The sequence below is a fragment of the Chionomys nivalis genome, chromosome 8, assembly GCF_950005125.1.
Source record: "Chionomys nivalis chromosome 8, mChiNiv1.1, whole genome shotgun sequence".
NCBI classification, from domain to species: Eukaryota; Metazoa; Chordata; class Mammalia; order Rodentia; family Cricetidae; genus Chionomys; species Chionomys nivalis.
The window spans coordinates 22,322,249-22,335,012 of record NC_080093.1 but is presented as its reverse complement, the minus strand read 5'-3'; the positions used below and the strand labels follow the sequence as shown (position 1 = coordinate 22,335,012).

The following is a 12,764-nucleotide window of genomic DNA, read 5'->3' as shown; positions in this document are numbered from 1 at the left end:
TTGAATTATGTTATACACTACTACTTCTACTTCTTTTATTTTTTTTAACATACTGACTTTTGTGATTAGTTCTTTTCTGACAAGGTTATTTAATTCTTTTTTAAAAAATCCCATTTCTTTCCTTTTTTAAAACTTCTATTCGCTTATACATTATATCCTGACCACAGTTTCCCCTTCCTCCTTTCCTCCCAATCCAGTCCTGCCCTCTACCTGCCCTCTCTGCCAGATCAACTTCTCCATTTCCCTTCAAAAGGAAGGAAAGAAGGAAGAAAGCAAGCAAGTAGGCTTCCCAGGGCTATCTACCAAACATGACCTAACATGATACTATAAGACTGGGCTCATATTAAAGGCTAGATGAGGTGACCCAGTAGGAGGAAAAGGTTCCAATCACAGGCAAGAGGGTCCGAGACACCCCCTTCACCCCCTTCCCCACTTCTGTTGTTAGGAGTCCCACAGGAGCACCAAGCTACACACTCACAGCATGTATACAAAGGTTTAGCTTAGACCCATACAGGGTACATCCGTCTCTATGGTTTTGTGGGCCCTGTTCTCCTAGACCTAGACCTCTCTGGCTCCTACAGTCCTTCCTCCATCTTTTCTGTCAGGTTCCCCTGGCTCCACATAGTGTTTGACTGTGGGTCTCTGTATCTGCTCCCGTAAGTTGATGGATGAGGCTCCTCTGTTAGCAATTGGACTAGGCACTGATCTATGAGTATAGCAGAGTATCAGAAGGAATCATTTCATTGATTTTTTTTTTTTTTTTTTGCAATTGTATTTGGTTCTATCCTGGGTCTCTGAGCTGTCCAGTTCCTGGTTCCCAGTCATCTAGGTATGTCAGGCCGGAGCTCCTCTTGTGGTGTGCGCCTCAAGTTGGACCAGTCATTAATTGGTCACTCCCACAAGTTCTGCACCATTGCTCCAGCACATCTTGCAGGCAGGACGGATTGTAGGTTGAAGGTTTTGTATGGCTGGGTTGATGTGCCAGTCCCACTGCTAGGAACCTCTGGTTATAGAAGGATTTTAAGTTGGAAGGCAGCCTGGACTACATAGAGGAATCTGTCTCAAAAAAGATTGGCTGTTTTGAAAAGTGTCTGTTTTTTTTTTTTCTTCCTCCCTGGTTCATCTTGATGGCACTCTACTGATTTGGATATATCTGCTTCTCTTGTATTTCTCACAGACTTATCTATTTCTCTTGCATGTGTGCAGTGCTAGATTAGTGGTCATGGATTGCTTTTATTTGTGCTTATTTTGGATGTTTCTATTTCTCAATTTTCGAAGAAAAAGAACAAATGGGTAGAGAATTCAGGACTTAGTTTTTGATAGCAATAAACAATAAATATTAAAAACCATTGAATTAATAATAAAATGTTAATCCAAAAAAATGAACAAACAAAACAAAAATATTCTATTATATAAAAATTTTAAAGATATTGGCTTCACATACAAATTTATCTTTTATTTACTTGTCATTAGAACATAGCACATGTTTATGCTATTTGGATCAGTTAAATACTAATTAGAATAATTTATACCTGAAGTAAAATAGTTTTAACATCAAGATTCTTGTAAGTTCAAAAAAATGATCACTAAAACATTTTAATTAGAAAATACAACATTTAGGCAAAACACATTAATTTAGGTAGAATTGTGTTAGGGTAGTGTAATGCTAGTGGGAGTTCAAAAGTAGAGGGATGCATGTGAGCCATACACGTGAGAACTGTCCATGTATCTTAAGTAAATGATGCTTGACTCTGCTTGAATGAGGTTATATTTTATATTATGCCTAATGTCCTATCTTCTGCATTTGCTCAAACTCTTAGTAAAAAATTTTCAGTTAATGTACTAGAATTGTATAATCAGTAGGATAGTTATTTTGGAGTTTTTGGTAGCTGGACCACAAGAACATTAGAAGGCTTTACATAGGAGATACTTAAGTTTTTGTTTTGATTTTTTGCATTATGAGTTTATTTTAGGTTACATTTAGGAAAGTAATTGTTTGTAGCTATTTAATATGAAGAAAATAAATCAATTTTTTTTGTTGAAATTTTTTTTATTGTTAAATTTCTCTTTTTTTTCCCCTCTGGAGTCTTAGATGAAGAGGAGAATGTGATTCCCAACTTTTTCTTTGTTTCTGAAAGGATTCTTACTGAGCAGACGGGATGGAGATGTATCTGAGTTTAACATCATCCATTTATTTGTTGGATGGTGCTGTGGTAGGAAGTGTGAATTGTGACAGAATGTCACAGAGAGAATGAGAACTGGGAACTGCCCACCAGGAAGAGGACAGTGTAGTGGACGCGCTGACGGTGCGGACGGTGAGGTGGACGTGCTGACGGTGTGGACAGTGAGGTGGATGCGCTGACGGTGTGGACAGTGAGGTGGACGTGCTGACGGTGTGGACAGTGAGGTGGACGCGCTGACGGTGAGGACGGTGAAGTGGACGCAGTGACGGTGTGGACGGTGAAGTGGACGCACTGACTCAGTGTGGATGGTGAAGTGGACGCAGTGACGGTGCGGACGGTGAAGTGGACGCAGTGACGGTGTGGACGGTGAAGTGGACGCACTGACACAGTGTGGATGGTGAAGTGGACGCGCTGACGGTGTGGCTGGTGTAGAGAGAGAGGCCAGCTAATGGTTTGACAACTTTTTTTTCTTATTTAGCATCATCATTGAGAACTCCATTTTTAGTTTGGTCAGTGAAAAGCTTGTAAAGTTTAAGTGGTAAAGTAGGAAAATGTATAATTGCTTGAACTTTATTTTAGGTAAATTTGAAATAAAGTTGCTGGTTTTCTGTGTGAGTATGTTTGAGCTATAATGCCTTTGTCTTACTGTCAGTGTGAAATGCCAATTGTCATTTATGTTCCAGTTTGGAAAATGATCATGACTCCCAGATGATGAAGAAGGCTCTCTCAGCAGGGAGGGCAAGGGAAGGAGGGAGGTTGGAGGTGGCAGTCTTGACCGTCATTCTCTTGACATTCTTTAGGGTGATGAAGAAACATTTGAAAATTACTACCGGAAGCAAAGGAAGAAACAAGCACGCCTAGTTCTGCAGCCTCAGTCGAGTGTGGTAAGTGCGAGTCCCTGTGCCGTGACCTGTGCCATCAGCCTGTCCCTGGCTGTAGTTTTTCTGTGCCATGACCTGTGCCATCAGCCTGTCCCTGGCTGTAGTTTTCAGAGCATGTAAATATTTATTGAGCACCTACCATTTCTAGTAATTGACTTAGGTGCTCACAATAGTGAGCAAAGCTGGGTCAGTCTCTTCTCTCATGAGTTTATATTCTATTAGGAAAGATAGACGTTGAATTAAATACAGATGAACAAGCACAGTGTCAGGCAGTGGTAATTTGTTTCTCACACTATGGTAAATTGTGTGCTATGATTCTTTGTCAACTGAACAAAACAACTGAAGACAGTAGATAGGCTTTTTCTTTGTAGTTTTATTTTTAATTATGTGTATGTGGCTGGGGTAGGTTTGTTTATGTGATTAGGGTTACCTTCAGAGGCCAGGAGAGCATGAGATCCCCTGAACCTGGAATTACAGGTGGTTGTCAGCCTCCTCATGGGTGGTAGGAACTGAACTTTGGTCCTCTGTAAGAGCAGCTAGGGCTTCTAACCACTAAGCCATTTTTCTAGCCTCTGGATAGATTTTTTTTTAATTAGATTTTTCTTAAATGTATTAGGGATCTGCCAGGAAATATAATTAAGTCAAAACCTTTGATTGTGGTGACATTTACATGACTAAATATGTTTGTGAAAGTTCATAGACAATACACATGAAAAACACCTCAAAATACTGACTATAACCTAAGTGAAGGCAGAAACCCAGGTAGGTTTAATTAGGCATTGAGTGTAGCTTTTATCCTAAAAGGATCTCTGGGATAGAAAAGAATGAGTTTGAGTGATACAGGGCCAAATCTAGAGCCCTTCAAGCAGATGCCCTGAACGAGGTCTCCTTTCTTATAATCAGGGGCTCTAGGGAGTGTAAAGCCCATTATTTTTTTTTAAAGATTTTGTTTATTTATTATGTATACAGTATTCTCAGTATTCTGTCTGCAGGTCAGAAGAGGACACCAGATCTCATTACAGATGGTTGTGAGCCACCATGTGGTTGCTGGGAATTGAACTCAGGACCTTTGGAAGAGCAGGCAGTACTCTTAACCGCTGAGCCATCTCTCCAGCCCTAAAGCCCATTATTAAGATAATCAATAGATAAAGCTATCTAAAAACCTCTCTCAACAATGAATGACAAACTAGCCTTAAAAACAGACAAGAGATTTAAACAGACGTCTTATTACAGATACACAAATGTTCATTATAACTTTTCATCAGGAAAATGTAAGCAAAGGCTACAATGAATTACTGCCATGTTATGGATGCCTTACATTAAAAAGATTGATAGTATAAAGTGCTGGTCAGGATGTGGGACTCAACAACTGGATTCTCTTATACTTCTGGTGGGTATAAAATAATATTACTGGAAAATGGTTTGACAATTTGTAATAATAAATTATTGTGCAATTCTGCAGTCCCCCTAGGTAGTTATTTATGAGAAATGATAACATAACTTTCCATAGTGACTCACATATGACTGATTATAGTAGCTTTATTCATAAATACCAGAATCTAGAACCATCCTCATTGTCTGTGAACTCATTAGTCGACAAATTACATCATTATGAATAAACATATTATTGTGCTTGGATATATAGAGGAACACACAAATATGGCTACATTTTTAAGCACCATTCTATATGAAGACATTCAGATATATGAAATTGGTACAGTGTGGCTTATGTAACTGAAATTTTTGAAAAGACAAAAACCATAGGACAAAGTGGGTCAGTGGTGGTCTAAGACTGGGAATCTGGCAGAATAGTTACTACAGAGGCATGAGGGAGCTTTGTGAGGTATATCTAGAGATATGTGCATATCTTTCTATCTTGGATGGTAATTATAGAGCACATAATTTTGTCAGAACTCATTGGTAGAGTGCTGGCTTATCATGCTTGAAGTCTTGAGTTCAATCCCAGGCAGCACACCAACAAACAGACGCGGACAAAAATAAATAGATCCTAGAAGTTCTTAGAGGGATGAGATGCTCTAATAAGCCTGCAGCATCCTCAGCTCTGAAGGAAATCACTGTCAGGCTAGGGTTCAGTGTCTAGTGAACACTGATGTTGTGTGGTAACTTAGGATGTTCCATGAGCTTTGTGGAGTAACTTCTCGAAGAATAGAAACCATTTAGTGGGGTTAAAAAAACAAGCCTGGAGTAATGAAATAAAATATATATCTATCTAAGTGTTGATTATTGTAAACCTATAAACGTTTGATAACATTAACTCAGACATACAAAACAGAATTGCCATGACTCAAAGGAGAAATGGAAAGAACCCACAAGCATAGAAGATGACTTATAAACCAAGTAGACAGAATTCCATTAAGATGCAGGATATGCTTAGTGGGCTTAATTTACTGGGGTATAGGGAACCCTGTTTTTACAGTTGGAAAAAGCACACTTTACTGAAGCATATATGTAATGTTTGAATTTTTTGTCATAATACTATGCTATATAGCAACTATCGGAAAATAACAAAACTTTGTTATGTAGAATACGTTTTCTTTTTGCAGTGTTAGAGACTGAACCTAGCTCCTCACAAACATTAAAAAATTAGTACTATGTCACTGAATAATTCTATCCCTTTGCATTTTTTTTTAAATCAGTGGTTAAAAGTTACTCTTCTGGAGGAACTGACACCTTCTTATGTCCTCCTTGACACCACATGCACATGATACAGAGTTACGCACTCAAGCAAATACTCATACCCATAAAATGTAAATAAATATTCCTCCCCCCTGCCCCGTGTGTGTATATGAGTGCTACAGTACATTTGTGAGATCAGGGGACAACTTGAAGGAGTTGGTTCTTTTTACCATTTGATTCCTGGTGACTGAACTCAAATTGTAGGCTTAGTGGCAAGTGGCCTTCACCTCTGAGCCTTTTGGTCAGCACTTGTCCTGTTTTTAAGTTAAAGCATTAACAAGGCCGGTGAGATGACTCAGAGGATAAGGGCACCTGCCTCCAGTCCTGAGACCTGAGTTCAGTGCACGGGACCCGCGGGTGGAATAAAGAACAGGTTCCTGCAAGCTGTTCTCCATACGTGTAAACAGATACACCTAAATAAATGTAATACAAATAATTAACACAAAATATTAATGATCCTCACTTCCTTCAACTGTAAGAGACCCTGATGTTTGAAAATCTTACCACATTTATGGGATCCACTGTCTTAGTTTCTTTTCCAGTTGCTGAGATAAAATAACCTGACAAACTCACCTTGGGGTAGGGGAAGATTTGTGTTAGCTCACAAGTCCAGGCCACTGTCCCTCGAAGCAGGAAGACCACAGCTTCAGGAATGAGAGAGCTGGCCACATTAAATCCACATTTAGAAGAGCGCAGGGGCTCCAGGCATGCTTCTGCTCCACTCTTTCTTTTAAAATGGATGAATGAATGAATAAACAAATGAATAAACAGATGAAAATTCAGGCCTCAAGTGCAGAAAATAGTGGTGCCCACTTTTAGAGTAGGTCTTCCCAAAATGAAGTAATCAAAGTAAATCCTTCCAGAAATGCCCTTAAGCCAATTTAACCTAGATAATCTCCTACTGAGGCTCCAGACTGTGCTGGCAAGTAAAATCAGTCGTCATCTAGAACTTACTTGGGATATAAGGTGGTTCATATAAACAAATTTATGGATAAAAATCAGATAGAGTTTTCCTCTATGTTTTTGTTAAAGGTTTATCAGACAATTGCTCATGTTTTTCAGTGTCTGTGAATGTTCATGTGTGTGCAGGTGCACGTGGTGGGTGAGTGTGTGGCAGGCAGAGGACAACCTTGACTGTTCCTTAAGTGCTGTCCATCTTGTATTTTAGAAAAATAAATTTTTAAATTTAAATATAATTGTGTCACTTTTCTTCCTTTCAACTCTTCCCGTGCCCCCACCTCCTCAAATCAATAGCTTCATTTTCTTTGATTATTATTGCTATGTATACATCAATATGACCTGCTGAGTTTGCTATTTGACTTTAATTACAGATGATATAAAAGTGTTATGGGTGGTACTTACAAGGTTTTGGGCCTGGCAGTGGTGGCGCACACCTTTAACCCCAGTACTTAGGAGGCAGAAGCAGGCAGATCTCTGTGAGTTTGAGGCCAGTGTGGACAACAGAGTGAGTTCTAGGATAGCAAGGCTGTTACAGAGAAACCCTGTTTCAACTCCTCCCCCCAAGTTTTTTGTAGAGGATATAATGTTCTCATAGCTAATTGCAGTCTATCACCTGATAGCTGTGTGAGGATAGATCATAGAGGGAAGCCTAGAATCAGAGACTATGTAGGATGGTGAAGTATTAGCTCAAGTGAAAGACAGAAGTAGCCTCTGAAATCCACTTACCTTTAGACTTATTTAATATCTCTCTCCTTTGGAATGTACATTCCATGAGGGCCAGCAAGATGGCTCAGTGAGCAGGATTGCTCAGTAGGCAGGGCTGCTTGCCTGCTTTTGTTTGATTCCTGGAGCCCAAGTGAAGGCGGAAGGAGACAGCTAACTCCATACAATTGTCTTCTGACCACCCCATGTACTGTGGCATATGTGTCCATATATACACACATACAATAATAAAATTGTTTTTGAATGTACAATCCATGAGAGAAAGAGATTTTTGTTAATTTGAAGTATCTGTGGTACCTTATTAGTAAGTAGAACTTAGTAGGCTCTCAATAAATATTTATCAGTCAAGTTATAGTGACTTGAAACTTTTGTTACTGTATTTATTGTTTTAAATTGATTTTTATTTTTCATTTTCAGCATGAAACAGTTGATGGCTATAGAAGATATTTCACCCAAATTGTAGGGTATGTATATAATATGGAAAAAACTATTACTAATTTTATTAAAGTTTGTTAAATGTCAAAAATAATTATTTTCTACTTGAACTTTCTCCCTTTCTTCCCTAAATACATGCTATGTTGGTAATTGCCATTGTAGGTTCTTTGTGGTGGAGGACCACATTTTACACGTGACCCAGGGACTAGTAACCAGGGCATACACTGATGAGCTGTGGAACATGGCCCTTGCGAAGATAATTGCTGTCCTTAGAGCTCACTCTGTAAGTCAGACCATTTACATTAACAGTTACAATTCTCTTGATTTGTATAGTGTGGAAAGCTGCATCTTTATCATCCTCCCTCTCTAGGCAATTGCTCAGATTTGTAAGTAATAACATCAAGGCTTCTGCCTGGTTATATCAGGATGCAGTTCTGGAACTGCCTGGGGCTTCTCATGATGCTTTTATTTGAGCCTTACAGAAAGGGAAGAATTAGGCTAGTCCCATTAGTCTCAATTGACCTCTTTCTTCATTAGACCACCGAGCAATACTGTGAAGAAAGGGGTTTTAATTATTTCAGATTTTTGGTTTCCAAAATCAACTCTACCATAAAACTCAATAAAGCTTGTTTGAGAATATTTATAGATTTTAAAATCTACAGTTTTTACAACTTGAACTCACTTGAAATAATAAACTTTCATGAGAGATTATTTTTTAATGGCTTAAAATTAAATGACCAACTATTTTCTTAATGCCCTTTGTGGAAACAGCTAACATGCTAGAGCTATAAGCATTATTAGGTTCATAATTGGTCAGTGTGACTTTAACTGAAGATAGTTTTAGTAGTTTATCTCCAGTAAAGTAGTCTTATATTTAAAATTTTGTAATCAATTACTGTAATTGGTAATTAAGATTTAAAAGAGGTGAAAGAAAATTTTATCATATTTAGATTACTAATATACTTTATTTATGTTTATTAGACGTATAGAATTATGATAAGAAGTATAGATTTGTGAAACATTGCAATAAAACTTTAAAAAATATTTTAGTGAATAAAGTATTTTGGGGATGTTGGGCACGAAATCCAGGGCCTCATGAATACTAGCAGGTGCCCTGCCCCTGAGCTAACCCCTGAATGCTGCATTTTATCATGTTTTATATTGAAATCAGCTCTAAATAATACATTTATGCTATAGTCCTCTTAATTCCATGACATTAAATATGAAATTATAACATAGTAAATATAACATCATGTTCAAAATCTTTTTGTTGTTGTTGGCTTTTTGGTTGTTTTTCCAAATAGGGTTTCTCTGTGTAGCCCTGGTTGTTCTGGAACTCACTCTGGAGATCAGGCTGGCTCACAGAGATCCATCTGCCTCCCAAGTGCTGGGATTAAAGGCATGTGCCATGACCACCTGGCTCACATTCAAAATCTTAAGTGTTATTAAGAGGCGGTGTATTGCTCTGTTCTTTTAAAAGTATTAATTTTCTTTCAGCTAGTTATTAAGAAATACCTAAGTTGCCATTCTCATATTGGAAAAGGTAATATTTGTTAGATGGAGGATACATGGATGATGAAAGTAGAAGTGTATGGTGTGTATGGAGACCACGGCTAGCATTTGTAGCTAGTTTCTCAGCAGTCTAAAGACTTGCAGAGATACAGCATCCCTTCTTTCACATGACCTTTTACACAGCATGCTCCGTTCTCCTCTTAAACATGAAACTGAGGCGAGGCAAGCACCTTGGATCTAAGGAATGAAGATTTTACTTTTATTCTCAGACTCCCAGATTGAAGGAAAAGTTTCAGGTTCTTATTTCTTAATTTTAACTTGTTTCTATTTTTCTATGTGCCACCCCTGCCCCGCCCCCCCCGCCAACCCCACAGTCTTACTGCACTGACCCTGACCTTGTTCTGGAGTTGAAGAATCTCATTGTCATTTTTGCGGACACTTTGCAGGTGCGTGTTAACCTACCGTGATTGGTGGCAATTTCAGGTGTGGAAAGACATAAAAAATATAGGCTATATTTTATTGTATTGTAGATTAATGGTAGTAAGTCAGTAGTAAAAAATGTTTACTTATAGATTGACATTCTCTTACCCAAAACTATATGCAATGCCTCCTTTGAAGCTTGGACAAAGCTCAGGAGACACTGGCACCTTTTAAAATACGAGCCATTTCAGTAAGAATATAGTCTTTTTTTAACTTTAAAAAAGGCCAGATATGGTGGTGCCTGTCTGTAACCTCTGCTTTCAGGAGACTGTATCAGGAAGGTCTTGAGTTTGACCCAGCTTAGGCTAAATAGTGAGATCTCAGGGTCAGGGAAGGTAATTACCCACTACATAGGGAGATCTCATGTTGCTGTTGGTGAGGTGGCTCAGCAGTAAAGGCAGCTGCTACCAAGCCTAAGGACCTGAGTCCTGTCACTATGACCCACGTAACGGAAGGAGAGAGCTGACTCCCACAAGATGTCCTCTGACCTCCATGTATGCACCCCTCATACACAGGTAAATAAATAAGTACAATAAGAAATTTCAGGGTACCAGTAGTTTAAAAATATTTCAGAAATGCTAAAGGAAATAAAACAGGTTTTTCTGTTAGTTCTCAGAAGAAATGTATACCTTAGTCTTCCAAAGGGACATGGTTTTGCAGTATTTCCCAGTATATGTGACTATGTAGTATTCCTTAGTCACGTGGTTGACTATGCAGTGTTCCCTAGTATAAGTCACAATGTAGCATTCCCCAGTCATGTGACTATGCAATATCCCCAGTACATGTGACTATCCATTATTCCTGGTACATGTGACTATGCAGTATTCCCAGTTCATGTTACCTTTGAACCTTTTTCTTTCTCTTAGAGCATTTTTTTAAATCTGTAATTTTAAAAACTATGCTTTGGGGCTTGAGAGATCCATCATCAGTTAAGAGTTCACATTGTCCTTCTAGAGGACATGAGTTTGGATTCCAGCACCCTTGTCAGGTGGCTACAATGATCTGTAAGTGTAGCTCTAGGGAATCTGATGCCTCTGGCTTCTGGGTACCTATACACATGTGGCATACACAGACAGACATATGAATATGCTTTTTATGGTTTGGAAAATGGTGGTATGAACTATTTGCTTCATTATAAGAGTCTGTGAATAGTTGTTTTCTTCTTAAAGAAAATATTTAACCAGCTTCTCTGTAAATTATTTTATTACCTATTGATTAATTTGAAATTTGACATCCCCAAAGTAATACAGAATGTCTTGGTTTTTTCCCATAAATTTTGTGATATGTGTATCCATCATACTGATCTCCTTGCATTGATAAGTTTTGTTTGGGACTTTTCTTAATTTTAGGGGCTTCTCTGTGAGCAACTCAACTCAGCTTTCCTTAATGATTTGAAACATTCAGAGTATGCTGTAGGGCCGTGGTTCTTTAAGCTGTCATCAGTCTGTTAATTGCTTGTTAGGTTTATAATAAAATAAAGTGATGGGATCATGAAGCACAAAGTTTAACTCTGTTGGCATCCTTCTGGGATATGCAAGATTTACTCCAGTCTAAGTAGGATCATGGGTTTATATTGCAGTGCAAACGCCTTATCTCCTTGTAAGACCATTGCAAACAGTTCTAAGACCAGTGTTTTGAAAATAATTGGATCTAGAGTATTTGATAGATTCTACGCTACAGAGAACCAAATAATATTAAGGAGGTTTAAGTAATGGAGACATTAGAAAAACAACAATGTTGTTACGTAAACTTTTGAAAGCAAGTCTTGTGTCTTGTTATGTACCCCAGGCTAGCCTTGAATTCCTTGTTTCCTATCTCCACCTCTTGATAAGCTCCACCTGCCTAGGTCTTCCTAAACTTAACTACTGCTTTGAAATAAGACACTAGTGATTTTTAGTTATTTAGAAATTCTTCATTATTTTCATATTTCTTGAAAACTGATAGGTTCATTATTAGGTACTTTTTATGCTACATTAATGAATGCTATCTTTTTAATTTATATCTTCTCATTGAAGAGTCAATATCTTTTCATAAAGACAAAAGAATGTTTCCTAATTTTTAGTTTTTTAAATTGACACTTTTACCACCTTAAAGAACTTTTACTTAAAAAAAAGTGTAGGGCTGGGGAGAGAGCTCAGAGGTTAAGAGCACTGTTGCTCTTGGAGAAGACCTGGGTAAACCTTCGATTTTTAAGAAAAAATAATGTTTTAATACATTTTGAGTTTATATTTTGGCGATTTCATCATGAATATAATGTATTTAGAACATTCTACCCCTGACTTCCATATTTCAACTCCTCCTGGTGTGCTTTCCACATCCTCCTCCCAGCTCCATTGTAATGGTGGTCATAGTCATTGATGTCGGCGTCATCCTCCTCAGCCTTTTCTTTGCAAAGAAGAAATCATGTTTTATCATGTAAGACAAAGCTGATAAAATCATAACATGAGCACATTTATAGTTCTGTTTTCCTTTTGTCAAGTCAAAGGCAGGTGTTTGTTTTATTCATTGATATTTTTCTGAGCAAATGTAACATGCTAGAAGATAGTTGATGTGTAAAATAGTAGAGAAGTGTGGTGTGGATATGAGAGAATGAGTTCCTTGATGGTGTGGAAAACTGTCATGTATGAGTGTGAAAAAGTTCAGTAGTAAAGAAGTTCAGATTGTAGTGGTGAAACCTTATTGAATGTAGTTTTATTTAGGTCAGTGAGCATTTTAAACATACTTGATTTACCTTTTTTTTTTCTCTGTGTCTTAGGGTTATGGTTTTCCAGTCAACCGGCTTTTTGACCTTTTATTTGAAATAAGAGATCAATACAATGAAACGTTGCTTAAGAAATGGGCTGGTATTTTCAGGTGGGTCTGCACCGTGGTTCCTTAGTATAATGAATAAGTT

General features: G+C 37.9%; 1 protein-coding gene across 3 annotated transcripts in view; it reads left to right on the top strand.

Moving 5' to 3' along the window:
* The window catches only part of Exoc6 (exocyst complex component 6), a 150,621-nt gene that overhangs the window by 59,591 nt on the left and 78,266 nt on the right, over positions 1 to 12,764 (top strand). For all 3 annotated transcript variants that reach the window (XM_057778887.1, XM_057778888.1, XM_057778889.1), the window contains exons 9-13: positions 2,984 to 3,067; positions 7,862 to 7,908; positions 8,042 to 8,162; positions 9,766 to 9,837; positions 12,627 to 12,724. In XM_057778887.1, the coding sequence (XP_057634870.1) occupies positions 2,984 to 3,067; positions 7,862 to 7,908; positions 8,042 to 8,162; positions 9,766 to 9,837; positions 12,627 to 12,724 (422 nt within the window). The remainder of the gene's footprint in view (positions 1 to 2,983; positions 3,068 to 7,861; positions 7,909 to 8,041; positions 8,163 to 9,765; positions 9,838 to 12,626; positions 12,725 to 12,764) is intronic.